Source organism: Acipenser ruthenus, chromosome 13 (genome assembly GCF_902713425.1).
Source record: "Acipenser ruthenus chromosome 13, fAciRut3.2 maternal haplotype, whole genome shotgun sequence".
Lineage (NCBI taxonomy): Eukaryota > Metazoa > Chordata > Actinopteri > Acipenseriformes > Acipenseridae > Acipenser > Acipenser ruthenus.
Window position 1 is genome coordinate 10,616,428 of NC_081201.1, and position 14,927 is coordinate 10,631,354.

The 14,927-nt window shown below is 40.3% G+C and overlaps 1 protein-coding gene across 1 annotated transcript; it reads right to left on the reverse strand.

Annotated features, from left to right (window-relative positions):
* Nucleotides 1-340: 340 nt before the first annotated feature.
* LOC117417849 (RNA-binding protein with serine-rich domain 1-like) lies at nucleotides 341-8,223 on the reverse strand. The gene is made up of 7 exons (XM_034030235.3): nucleotides 8,137-8,223; nucleotides 6,176-6,325; nucleotides 3,482-3,667; nucleotides 3,084-3,186; nucleotides 2,659-2,812; nucleotides 1,421-1,562; nucleotides 341-1,332 (listed from the first exon to the last, which is right to left on the reverse strand). Coding segments are annotated over exons 1-7 (843 nt in total). The 5' UTR covers nucleotides 8,139-8,223; the 3' UTR covers nucleotides 341-1,226.
* Between the last annotated feature and the right edge of the window lie 6,704 nt (nucleotides 8,224-14,927).

Here is a 14,927-nt window from a genome sequence, read left to right on the forward strand (position 1 = left end):
TTTCTATATTTCCAATAGCACTCTATTGATAACCTGTTGTATCCTGGCTCCTCTCGTCACATGGCCTAACTGATGTTCGACGTTTTGAGGGAGTTTAAACTACACGTGATTAGCTACCAGGATGCATTTTCCAAACTGAAGTACAAAATACAAGCAGAGACCAAAGGGATCTTCAAGAGAAGAAAAAGGTAAAGAGGATACATACCGGTGTCACCGATTGTTATGAATATTTTCAATTCCCATAATCCTATGTTTTTACTATTTTAAAGCCTTGAGTATTGTGCCTACAATTACACTGGTAATGTAGAGAACACAGGTGGCTCTCAGAAAACACAACTCGTGAGACTTCCAAAGTTTATTAAAAACAATCAAAAACACAAACTTTCTTTTTTTTTTAAACCAGGTAAATATGCTCAGCTTCTAGTGGCAGAAAGAACCTTATTAAAAACAAAATGAATCATTTACATGAAATCAGTAACTAGCAAACACCACCTTCCTACTTGTAGAACACTCAGTATTACCTGGTACTTTAAAACACATTTTATACTAATGGCTTGGATTATTCCACTGTCCTGAATTTAAACAATTTATTGAAAACAACTGTATATTACAGCAGTGACAAATACAAAACCCACTCATTTTCAAATGAGGTGGAAGAGGGACTTATTTCAAAAGAGAAAGGGTGCAGACATAGTACAAGCCATAGATTTTTTTTTTTTTTTAAAGTTGTGTTAAGTCATTTTGTAGGTTATACACAGAAGGCAGCAACAGCTTCCTATCATAAGAATGTTAAGTCGTCTCTTTTTTTTTCTCTCAACGCTTTCACTGCCTAAAAAAAAGACACCACCTATGTAGAGAATTCCTGTGGCTGGGGTTAATGGGTCATTTCTGTACTACCTGAAGATTACTTGAGTTCATTTGAAGGGGGTGGCACGGGGGCAATACATTAGCAATATTCATTTACTGCAGAAAAAAAACAACAAAAAAAACCTATCAGAAAAGAGCAGACGGCATGTCTAGGATGCGTGAGAATGTGGTATGACAAGTCTTCAGGCTTTGTTTCCCAAAATCTGTCTCGTAATCGTAACTGAGAAATCACTGGGACACCCTCTGGGATCATTAGAAGGATTCCCTCTTTTCCTGCAGATTTAACCTGTTCTAGAGTCACAGGATCCTGTCTCTCCAGCAGCTGTGAGGAGTGTCCAGTAGAGGGCGCTGGCGAGGCTCTAGCGGGAGGAGTTGGAGCTGGAGCGGCTGCGGTGGCGTCTGCGTCCCGGGGATCTGGAGCGAGAGCGCCGGCGTACAGGAGACCTGCGGCGCGGGGAGCGAGACCTGAAATACAGAGAACACAGAGTCAATGGAGGGACTTTTCAGCACGGTTAAATCTTTAAATGTTTCATCCCTAAAGGCAAACACTGACCTTCTCCTCATGCGTGGTGGGGTGCGGCGCCACATGGGGGGCGGAGGAGGCATCCTACGCGGGGGGGTCAGTCTGCGAGGGGGTGGCCTAGGCCGGGGGGTCAACACTGCCGACGCTGTGATCTCCTGACCATCTATCTGACCTAAACAAACAAATGACGTCCAGATCACAGCAAGCCAGAGAAATGCAGAACACGTGAGCAATTCACACAACCTTCAGCCACAGGGTGTACAGATGCCTGGACTGAAAGAAGCCTCCATACGCCTCCCAGATTCTGATGCTTTTCATAACTGAAGACAAGCTTCATCACTACAGGATAAGCAGTTATCCATATTTAAAACTCTAACAAATACAGGCACATCCAGTATATCTCTCCTCCAAGTAAACAGGCATATATGCCCTCTGGGGGATAATTACTGGTTATAATACAAGATAGTGAATATACCTTGACATTGGCGATAGCAGGCATTTATATTATAATACTATACTGTCTTTAATCCTTTGCAGTCCATTTATTAATTGCGCGTCAGGCACGTCAGGTCTAATTTATTTTCACACGCGCAGTTAATTTTAGACGCGCTGTTTAAAAGTATTTTTTTCCACAGTCAAACGGGTTTAAATGTCCCTGCATATCAACAAAGCACTCACTAAGCATCTCCAGCCCCGCCCCACCCTTTCGTTCGCTATCGCTTTCACCCATGTAAGAAATAAATAATAATAAAAATAATAATAGTCGTACATACCGATCAATCATCTCCTTATCACTTGTTTTATCACCAAACTCCTCAATAATGCGATCCAAGTCATTATTTTATTACTATAACATCTGAAAAAAGCTCTGCAAATGTCCATGATAGTCTCTGTGCGCTGACGCACTCAGCCAGCTTGTTTACTATGACCGCCCCGTTATCTGATACCAGGGCCATGTATGACTATTCATGAGATACGCTTTTTTTTTTTTTTTTTTCGACTTGTCTCGGCTCCTGTCGCTCCCACTTGGCAATTGAATGGTTTTCTCGGCTTTTTCCGGAGAAAAAACGACTAGAAACCCGTTTTTTTGCGTTGCTATAATGATGTCGGACCCAGTCCGACAAAGGACCCGAGAGGAATAATTGCAATGTCGGACCCAGTCCGACAATGGACCGCAAAGGGTTAAATGCTTCCTAGTGTAATCAAGTATTTATCCAGAAAGTGTGCAGAGTGGTACAGGGAAGGAGACAGCATGAACAGAACGGTACCTCCATCCATGTGTTTGAGTGCCTTCTCTGCTTCATCTGGGGTCTCAAACTCAACGTAGGCATAACCCTTTGACAGGTGGGGATGGAGTTTATTTACAGGCATGTCGATCATCTTTATCTTCCCATAAGTCGCAAAAATCTCCATGATGTGCTCCTGCAACAATACAAGACAATATTATGTTGATTATATTAATTCGCTCAGGACGTAATACACAATTGAGGCACAAGCTGAAGGCAGTGTTACTGTATCATTAATACTCATTTAATAAACAATCACACAAGACAAGCAAAGGGTAATAACTGCATAAAAAGGTTGAGCAGGTTATGCTAAAAAATAGCACCTTTTACATAACTTTTAGTAGCAAATCACAGAAGTATCTCTCAGACTCGGGATGTTTTCAATAGCATCCCCTTGCCTGACTCACCTTGGTGACGTTTCTCGTAAGCCGGCCGACATGAACCTTGGAGGGCCTGGGGCTTGGACTCCTCCTCTTCCTCTCTTTCTCCTCTCTCTTCACAGATTTGGACCTGCACAAACACAAGCGTTGTAGTTGTACAGTGTGCACTTCTCTCTCAAAAAGCTTTAACAGGTACCTTAGAGCAACTGAACTACAATTCACCCATTTCTACTTGGATGAATTTGTGGTAGATCTTGGATCACTCACTTGACCTAATATGGTTTAGATTAGTGTAAAGCAACAAGACCATCACAAAAAATGTGGACAACCTGGACAAATCTCTTGTTTCAAGGGCTTTCCAACAAGAAATAAGGGTCTGCGGTAACCCTGCTTGACCTGGAGTGACGGGGGGGGGGGGTTCTTACTTGGAGCGGGAGCTGCGGCGGTTGTCACGGCGGCGACGGCTGGGGGAGACCGAGGTGCTGCTGGAGCTGGAGCTGTGTGAACTGCTGGAGGAGCCGGAGCGGCTGGACGCAGACGAGGAGCTTGAACCACTGGAGGAGCCAGAGCTGGATCCTGAACTGGAGCTGGAGCTGGAGCTGGAGCGAGACCTGGGGAACAGAGAAACAGACTGGGTGTAGACAGGTCTATAGGGGTACACCGCTTTATGGAAATCTTATAATACAATTGTTGTCTATTCAAATATTTATACGAATGATATATATCAGGTCAGTGCAGGAATGTAAAACACACTATTGCAATCCATTGGAGTGGTGGAAGGCCAATGCACACCGCCTTACTACACTGGCAAAACTGGCAAAACGTTACCTGTGCATTCCAGGATCGTCTGTGCCTACAGAACGGCTTCTCCACTGTAAATCGGTTACGTACAAACCACTTTTTTTTTAAACCAATATGTTTTAGTTCAGTAGTTGTGGGCAGTTTGTTAAAGCTGCAGTTTATCTGTGGTCATTTCAAACAACAGGAAAAAATCATATATTTTACGTACATGCTTTTAAAAAGGATTCATTGCATTAATTCAAGAATCTTGAAAAATGAATTGTTGATTGCTACGCTAAGTTGATGGGATGTTAAAGTGTATTTTTTTAAAAGGTGTTTTATTTTATGTGAAACCAGTGTCCCCTGTAGTGGATCGAGATTAACTATGACGGAGATACTAGAAACTTAGCAAGGTGTACCAGTACACATATCATCAATGTGATACAATTGTGATGCAATTAAAGAGGATTTGTGCTCTAAGCTGGCTCTTCTTATGTTTGATAAACAAATGTCAATGCATGACAAAGAGTAAATGTGTGGAAAGTGTATTTATTTAAAGGGTATTTAGTGTGACAGCGTAACTACGGTTAACCAATAGAAATCACATAGTTTAAACTTTAACTTTAAAATTAGTTTTAATTTCTTATTAAATGAGATTTACATCCCTAGTAAATATGGTAACAGCAAACTAGGTTAGGAATACTGAAATTCAATACATTTTTTGCCAGGGAAAGTTTCTTGAAATGCTTCTAAGCAGTAAACAAAAAAAAAAAAACGTAAACATCCCAACAAGTACATTGACCACGAAGTGTTAGAAATTACACAACACAATTTTTTCTAACCCGCTAATACCTTAACCACTGTGGTGTTTCTTTTTTCATTTTACTATATTGCTGCATTTAAATGTCAGGTCCATGTATTAAGAAAGCAGCATCATTTATTTGCTAATTTACAAAAGACGTAAATAATACCTTAAGTTTAAAAGATCAGTCCGTGCATTGCCAGAGACTCTCTTGGCAGCCATCTCTGGGTTTATTTGTAACCAATAGAAGATTAGCTTCTTCCACAGAGAACTGCTTCTGATAGTACTAAAAGCAGTGCTAACATACGCAATTTAACAGTGAAAACCTCAAAGATAAGCATTCTATTTAATGCTACATTTCTAAAACAAACAGGCTACTAATGTAGATGCCTTCCTCTTAGTGCTATTAGAACAGAATTCTGTTTAAGCACATTCAAGCCAAATGTCTCAGTCAAAACAACGTCCCAGTGCACCTTAATAAGAACATAAGACATTTACTAGCAAGAGGAGGCCATTCAGCCCATCACGCTCGTTTGTTAAAAATCTTGCAAAGAAAGTAAATTAGATAAGAAAACCACTGTGGCTCCTGCAAGTGCTTTTTGTTGTGTTCATGCTGAACCTGCAGCCATCTACATTGGCAGACTTTTGCAGTGTGACTCGGAAGCTTCTAAAGGTCCTGTGCTTTCCTCTGCAGGTGAAGCATCACATTGATCTGTTATCTGCATGCAATTCAAAACACAGGAATTTCACAGCTATCTTACATACACGTAAAATACAGAATACCACAAAATTCAAAGAGTAAAAACATTGCTAACATTTGACATTCAGTTTTAATGCAAAGTATATTTTGATCAGCTTCTAGCGCATTTATGTTTTATTATCTTTGCTGTGCCTTTTTGGATTCACTTAAACTGAAAGAACTGAAGGAACTACAGTAAAAGAAAAAAAACTTCAGCAAAGAGATCAGGGTGGCGATCTGAAAGATGTTTGTTGGTGTTTCCTCCCTTGTTTTTCACTTCTTTAAAACACTTGACATTTTGACAGTCTGCCTTCATCCAGATTGCCTTTGCCATCTGGCTGAAATCCAAAACAGTTCCACACCAAGCTTCTTTCTCTGGCAATCGCCATGACTGCTGCCATACCTTAATTTTCCCAGAACGCACAGGGTAGTTGGTCACTTCTGCTAAGCGGAAACCAGTAAGCTTAGTTCATATTGTTTTTAAAGCAGTTACAGAGTTTTGTTTTAAAAGCTCAGAAAAATACTTTGATATTTTTATTTTCATTTATTGTATTGTAGGATTTTGGTATCATGACATACCATAGGTATTGATATACCGCGGAACAGTCACTGTATGACCGTTTCACTGATGGAAGAATCATGGATATTCAAATAGCGTGTGATTAATGCTTCAGTAAGAGGTGTGAATATGTACACAACCATCTTAATAGCTAGTCAAAAAGACAACACACAATAAGAGTATTGTCTTAAACACACACGTGTGTGCTGTCACAGCCTCCTCCTGGGAGGAACATCTACCTGCTGCTGCTCCCAGTTGAAGCACTGCGACGCTTGTGTGCTTTTTCTCTGCCACGGTCCTTCTCCCCTCCCTCCTTCACCCCCACCTTGGTCCCCCGCTCCTTCACCTTGTCGTCTGAGCGATCCTTTTTTTTTGTGGGTGACGGCGCCCTGTGCAAAAAAGAGAAAAGGGCAAAGTTATGATGAAGGTATAGGGCTTACCTCAACACCAACACACAAGTGTTGAGTCAAATTGCAACGATTACAAAAGGAATGCAATTAAACTGTACAATATATTACGATGGCAATGTTTGTTGTAAATTTAAAAAAAATAAAACGGGCTTTACGTTATAAACACCTGTAAAACACCACAAAGGCATAGTCTGGTGAACTTCAAACCAGTTTCCTGATAATTAAAAATAATAAATCGGCGTGCAGCATCAGATACATCAGTGACACAACAGCTGCTAAGCAGTACACAATCTAAGGAGGAGTGTGTGACGCTGATAGTTGCTACACTGATAGAAAGGAGGTGGGTGATCAATCCAAAATGTTTAAGATGTGGTTTGTGTGTTTGTTTTTTTAACCAATATTGTGAAAGAGTGCATTACATATTTTATTTAGTTATATAAACATTATTTTTTACATTTCATATTTTTATTCTGTTTGTTTCTTCATATTTGTGTTGACTGTATCCATCTGGGCTAAATGGTTGTGACCTTGTTTTTGCTCATTAGTATTTACAAAAAAAAAAAATTACACTTGACTCGTTTTGCTAAAAAAATAAGTGCCATATAACCGGTAAAGCCCGAGTTAACACCGAAAATTATAATTATGATGTAATTATAGCTCATCGTATGAAAGACAAACTGAAGCTACCGTAAACTACACATTTACTTTGCTATTTATTTAAAACAACGATAATGTAAGTAGTGTACATATCGTATTGAAATCAACAACTAGCCAACTAAATTTGGCTTTTCAATCATTAGTTATTTTTTTTACGAGCGAGACTCCAGTGTTCTTACGTATAAAACTTGCGTTTGCTTTGAAATGACTGATTATTAATATGGACAGTTTTAAATTGTTGCAACGGTATTCTACCCTCTGTAAGTCTTTCAAAGCGCGGTAATAAGAAACAGGGTTTGACTGGTGGGATTTCTTTCTAACGTTTACACAGACCAGACCGTTATATTTGTTGTGACATGAATAGATCATTCTCGAGTTCACCAAAAGAAGCTTCTGCGGTCGCAGAGAAACTAAACACTTCCTTTCTGTACTACCGTTAGCGACAGGGGTCCCATCTGTTTTTCCACGGCTGTAAAACAAATCCTCAGTATTTTTAATGGGGTGTAAATGGGTGTTTTTCAGTCGGGAACTACGACGGTACGCCCCTTATCTGGAGCACTGTGTTAACCTATTACTCTGAGATTTAGTATTAGGCCCTGACTAATGAAATTAGATTTATTTTTATTTTTTGATTTAACCATGAAAACTAATAGATTGCAAAAATAAATACTCCAGTCAAGAGAATTCACGGCGCATATAACATGGTTCTTCCGATAGACGAAAATACAGAGATCTGTTGGTGTTTCAATACTTAATGAAATAAAAATCTTATCCATAAAAGAGTACGTAACAATTAGCCAAACACCCAAACTGTACTACATCGGAGAACACAACAAACGCACAAAGCATGCAATCAAAACTGGCACTCCAAATTAATATCTGGTGGTCTAAAGGGGTTTACAAATCAAATTAATTAAAAGAAAAACACACTGCACTTATTGGGTATCAAAGAGAGGACTTAGCACTTTGTGTACTGCTGTGTTATTGTTTTCTTCATTAAAATCAAACAGAAACCCAACCCCTGTAACTACCACATCCCTTTTACTGCTACAAACCATCAGCTTTTTATTTGATCACTGTAACACAAAGGATGGACACAGATTGTATTCGACATATATTAAAAACAAACTTACATCTTCGCTCAACGGATCAAACCTCTTTCCCACCCTCACCAGACGCTGACTGATGATGACACACACACAAGCTTCCGGCGATAGAATAAATGGGTCGAAGTCTTTGGCTATGTCACAGCGCCCTCTGGCGCCGCCGCCCAGATTCATATTATTTAGATAATTTTTATTAAAATTCTCCAGTAAAATATAGTAAATTAATGATAATATTCTAATTCAAACTAAAACTAAATTATCAATTAGATTAATTTTACTACATACATATTAGGTATTTTTATTAAAACATACTCCAAATTAAATTATCTTAAATTGTGTCGATCACTGACAATAAGTTCATTGTTCTCCATATCCATTTTGGTGGGCATTGCCAATATACCTTTTTTTTCCCAAAAGCTCAAAAGCTGGGGAAATCCCGACCCAGTATTACAAATTGTACAAAGTATCACATTGTAAAGTATCCCATTTCGGAATATCACATTACAGATAAGAGCAATTGTAAAGTACAATAAAATCAGTAGCGAAAGATACAATTAAAATAAGAGCAAAAAATAGAGAATACAGTAAATAATTACATGTAAGAGCGGGTTTGACTAAGAGCAGTTAACTTATAGTAAAAATATTTGCTTATACGAGTAAAGTCCAGTATGAACATATAGTATGTGCGATGAATGGATGAGAATGATTTCAAATAAGAGCAATTACAAAAAACATGAGTAAGGATACCTATAAGAGTAAAGTCAAATACAAGATACAGGAAGTAGTTATAATTAAGAGCAGTAGTAGAATACGGCAAGGTATGGAGCAGTTCAGTGCAAGTACAAGCTGATGCAAGTACTGGAACAATTGGGTGCCATGTAGTCCAGTGTAGTCGAGAGTTGTGAGTTTTTCAGATGCTGTCTGAACAGGTGTGTCTTGAGGAGGTGCCGGAAGGTGGTCAGGGACTGAGCAATCCTGATATCTGTGGGTAGGTCATTCCACGACTGAGGGGTAAGGGTGGAAAAGGAGCGGGCTCTGGAAGCGGGGGAGCGAATGGGGGGGTACAGCTAAACTGCTGGTGGTGGAGGAGTGGAGGGGGTGAGAGGGGATGTAGGGAGAAATGATAGTTTGGAGATAGGAGGGAGCAGAAAGGTCAAGACAGCAATAGGCGAGTACAAGAGTTTTGAAATGGATACGAGCAGCGATAGGGAGCCACTGTAGAGAGCGGAGTAGCAGTGTAGCGTAGGAGAAATGCCTTTCAAACCCTTCAGGTTTATAATGCCCTTTTTGGCCCCCCAAGAGTTCCCAAGTCCCTTCACAGCCAATGGCCGTTCTTCTGCACACCCTAACCCAGGAACAGTCCTCCCGGTTCCGCGGGAAACACAAGCCTTCAGTTGATCTGCATGGGTGGGGTCTCCCTGCCCACAGGGTAGCCCCCTCAAGAACCTGTCGAGAACTATCCTCTCGACAACATTAGCAGCTGCTGCATCTCCGTCTGTAACTATTTTCTTGCCAGGTGAAGCAGGTCATAGATCAGTGACTGTGCTTTATCCGGGCAGTAAACCCAAGCGTGAAACCTCTCGAACTGCAGTGGTTACCCCCAGCCGGGCCAGTATCTCAGCTTTCAGCTTGCTGTAGTCGCTGGCTTGCTCTGGTTCTGGTTGTTGTACAGCAGTGGCTTGCACAAGCGCCTTCACCAGGTCTTCCATAGTTCAGTTGTATTTATTTTATATTTCCTTACACACAGACCTTTAGTGTGGTGTTGGCATTCTCCACGATGTGTGATAAAGTGTAATGTTTAAGTCACCGTTTTCTGCTCTTTATTATGGCCTTTAAGTGCGAGAAGGAAAGTTACAGAACAACCAAAAAGTACGGTGCAAACGTGGCAGGGCTCGTATGTTTATTCTTCGCAGTCAGTTTCAAACAAAGACATTCACTATGAACCAAAATGAAAAGAGCAAAACAGAAACCTATCCCCACACTGGAGAACTAAATTAAACTTCTATTTTTTTTTTGGAATTGCCAATTATTTTACCCCCGATTTTCTCCCAATTTGGAATGCCCAATTATTATTATCCTGACTCACCGCTGCAACTCCAACACTAACTCGGGAGAGACAAAGATGAGCACTCGCGTCTTCCGAAACGTGTGTCAGCAGCCACCCGGAGGACCGCGCAGTTCTGAATTGCACACAGGCAGTCCTGCAGGTGCCCGGCCAGCCACAGGTGTCGCCAATTGTGTGCCGCCCCCTGGGAACTCCCAGCCACGGTCGGCAGTGGCATAGCCTGGATTCGAACTGGCGATCTCCAAGCTATAGGGTGCATCCTGCATTCCGGGGCCCCTAAATTAAACTTCTTTAAACAGTCCTTATGTACTACTGTACCCTACTCCTTGATATAATATTTTATATATATATATATATATATATATATATATATATATATATATATATATATATATACACACACACACACATTGATATATTATTTTTTTGACTATTTTATTTATTTCTGATTATGAGAATCTCCTGTTTTCTGTCTCCCGTACATTTTGAGAGTTAATCCTTTGGGACTGGATTTTTTGAAAAAATAAATAAATTAATACATTTAATTAATTTATTAATTTGTATGTATTTTATTAATACATTACAGTATGGTAATTGTATTGATCTGTAGAAGACAAAAATTACCTATAATATGGTTTCTTCGTAGGATGATGAACTCCACACAGAGTGAACTCCTGGTCTCCATATTGCTCGGTCAGGGGGATAAACGGATCTCTTACCCAGAGATCATTGATGTCAATGCCCACGTCACAACCAATCATTGTCCAAATTTTGAAAATAAGAACAGTAAAGAGGGGAAAGGAGGGTGGGATATAGGTGTGTGGAGTTCATCATCCTACGAAGAAACCATATTATAGGTAATCTTCCTCTTCTTACCTCATCTGATGAACTCCACACAGAGTGAACCATACCAAAGTATTTAAGACAAGAGGATGGCTGGCAGAAGTTAGTAGAGGAAGACATGCAATACATTGAGTAAAGCAGGCTGGAAACAAGACTTATTCACGTTGTAACGCTAATAAAGGTCTCAGAGGAGGCCCAGGTAGCAGCATGGCAGATGTCCTGTATTGGGCAGATTTTAATTTTGCCCCTATATTAACCTTACCTTACCCCATGGGCTTTGATGGATACTGAAACTGGTTTCCTTCCAAGGCTGCAACAGAACTTGACGCAGGGCGAGATGCAGATTAAATGTCTTTGTTTGGAGACAGATGTGCCCTGGTTTTGTGATCCCTCTACTGAATACACAGAGATCACTAGAAAGGCAGTGAAATGCTTCTTTCCTGTACCAAGGTCTGAACTGTGGTAACCTGAATAGTTAAATGTAAGCTGAGGCTCCCCTGAAGCACGATGTGTTTCCTTGGGGTCTTAGGTGGTAGGGTCAGACCAACAGAGTGACATTCCCAGCCAGGTAGCATGTTGGCGACTGCAGCAATGTGAACATTGATGGAGGATAGGTAGAACCCCTGTGAAGCAGGTAGCTGAGGTATGGCAATAAACCATAGCTGTTCCCCGCTGAAAACTGGAGCAATTGAAGTGGCAGATGGTGTTGTAAACTAGTAGTTGAATACGCCCTGTAGCGCATCTGTTGTTTTTTTCTTTTAGTTTCTGAGATCAGACGAGATCAGGATTACTCAAGGTGGTATAGACGTAGGCTGGATCTCTTACACATAGGGTACCCTCTGTGTCGAGTATATTCAGAATGCTATTGTTGAGTCCATGGACCCCTATAAAAGGATAAGAGCATAGATTAAATCTCTTTGTAACCTGTCCGTCGCTGGTGTAAACTGTTTTCAGTATTGTTGGCTATCTATCTTGTGGGGTAGCCGGGTCAATTCCACTTCCAGGACTGTAGGGGTAAATGTATATTTTGCCCGCTTTGTAGAAAGTGGGGTAGAGGTATGAATATCAGGAAGTAAACTTATCTATTTTGTTACTATGGCCTTAGAAAGATACACCTCCTTAGTCTGCTGGAAGTGGCTTCTCCTTCCAAAGGGAAGTAGAATCGCTAATGTCTAAAAGGCAATTGTTTGTTAAGAGTCCCATACTGGGGAAAGCACCTCTAGGTGCAGAGCAGTATAGATCGGCTGTCTTCCCTATTGAACAGGGGATCCTTCCTACTAGTGCTAAGAGGAGCAAATTACAGCAGTTTGATTTGTGCATCTGATAACACCTCCTACTGTGCTGACCTGCGTCAGAAGCTGTGACATTTGTGTCAAATACCCTGTAACCCTTATGTGGGTGGCTAGTATATACTAGTTGGTGCTGATGTCCCCAAGCTTGTGTTGATATTCGGTGACCTACCTTATAGCTGTTAACATACCTGTTGCATGTGGAGATGGTGCAAACTTCTCCATATAGGTGCCAATCCACCCTCAGGAGGTGTAGAGAGAAAGAACTTCAGTTTTGGCTGTTAAGTAGAACTTACACCTTAAGATGTTAAGGAAAATGTCCTCATATGTTTAGTGCTGGCTATTGAAATAGCGGATGAAATCCTTCTAAAACAGTATTTGTATGCAATGATTTACCAATATTTTATTATTATTTGATTTGGCAGGTGCCTTAACAAGGCGCCTTTAGGGTTTCAGATCAAATCTATGTTTGGCTATTGCAAAAGAGAGGATCAAATCCTTCTTAACCCTTTAAGGACCGGGACCATGTGAACATGATCATACTGAAGTGGGCTTCTAGGACTGCGATCGTGTACACACGATAAAAAAAGCACTTTGTTTTGATGACTTACATGCCACCATACTTTGCAGTACAGGCATGAAACACACATCATTGGATAGGGGAGGGACTGACGTTCACTTCCTGATAGTTTTTTTTCCGTGTGACGTCACAGAGGGGTATTTAGTATCTAAAGGACTGACAAAGTTTTGGCAGCGTGGAGAGAAAATACATCACAGCCTGCTTCAGAGAAACTTGTAGAAAGTTAAGAAAGACATGGAAAAACGCTATTTTACATAGTTATATTAGAACATTTATTCTGTCTCATCTGTTTTAATATATATGTGTTTTTACAACCTATATAAATATCAAGAAACGAGTGGATATGAGCAGATACTATTTCATGAACTCAATGTATCAGGTAAGTTTTTTTTCCTTATTGATAATAATGGAATGAATAACTTATTTTTATTTATAAATATTTATTTTGAGAAAATAATCTAGAGTAGTGTATTGCATATAAAGACCCTGAGAATAAACGTGTCAGATGAATAAACGTGTCAGGAGTACAATCAGTCAGGTGAAACAATGTCTTGTAATTTGCCCAAACATTAATATTTTTCAACAAAACTTTCAGGAAGTATTGTAAGGTCCCTCGGGTCATAGAATAACACGTTTTCATACAATTATCTCTAAGCAGAATACGTAAAACAAAATACTTAACTTTGAAAAAAAAAAACTTTATTGTGTTGGAAAAAAAAAAAGCGAAAAGTTTGTATAGTTTCTGAAGTACTTTATAATGTTCCCCTGAGTGTTCTGAAAAAAATGACACTATTTCCAAGATGCTACTGTAAAAAACACCTGGTCCTGGGGGAGCATCCCACTGAAAATTGCTTGGCCCTGACCGAGCAACATGGAGACCAGGAGTTCACTCTGTGTGGAGTTCATCAGATGAAGTAAGAAACTACATTATTGTGGTTGCTTCTAATGGGATGTTTCATAGTGGATTTTTTTTTTCTTTTTCTGCAGAGCACTTAGTAAAAGACTCAGTACAAAATAGGTGCAAGCAGAGTTGAAGCTGTGTGGGATTTCACTACCTCGTGGGGAGGTGGTGTGGGTCTTCACTCTTCGTTTCACTCAGTTCTTTGTCTTCTCTGAAGGAGCAAGTGGTCACTTTTGACTCTATTCTGTGTACATTTATACATGTTTTATAGGAATACCTGCACTGGAGGGTGTCCGGTTAACCACCTAGTGAAGCATAGTAAGGTCTTATCCCACCTCCAGAAGCTCAGTCGGAATAGTTTTTCTTCTGTACGTCTGACCACTGCCACTTACGAAGGAGATTGGTGGGACAGCTGTTCCACTCACTTTCATGGGAAGGCCAGGGGTGCAGCAATTTTAATACATACAGCCATTCCTTTTGTTGCTTCCCAAGTTACAGCAGATCCAAATGGGTGATTTATTATAGTTACGGGCAAACTTCTCAATACCTCCTTAATTTTGACACATGTTTATGTGCCTAACTGGGATGATAGCAGATTAATTAGTAACTTTCTGTCCTCTCTGCCCTCATTACATTCTCACCATCTCATTCCAGGGGGGCACTTTAACTGTATCCAGAACCCAGACATGGACCGGTCTTCACTAAAATCCCTCTTGCCATCTTATTCCACTAATGCGATCTGTAATTTTTTATTTGTATGGGTTAACTGACCCCTGGCGTTCTCTCTTCCCAGCACTCAGTACTCTTTATTTTCTCCTGTCCATCACCCTTTTTCTCATACTGCTGCCTTCTGTTCGCTCTTGTGCTCACCACAGCATTGGTATCTCTGGCCATGGCGCCTTGCTATTGGGGCCAAATTGTGCCCCGCCAGCCTTGGCTTTTACTCTCTGCCAAAGGGTTTGTTGAACTCAAAACCGCATAAATTAAACTGATTTTACTATTGTTATTACAGTATACCTGATTTATATCACAGTCTGCTCTTACTAGTAGGAACTCCCTTAATGCATTTAATCTGCGATCATTGAAACGCATTTCAATTTGTTTATCTTTGTGAAATAAAAGGTATACTGTATTAATACT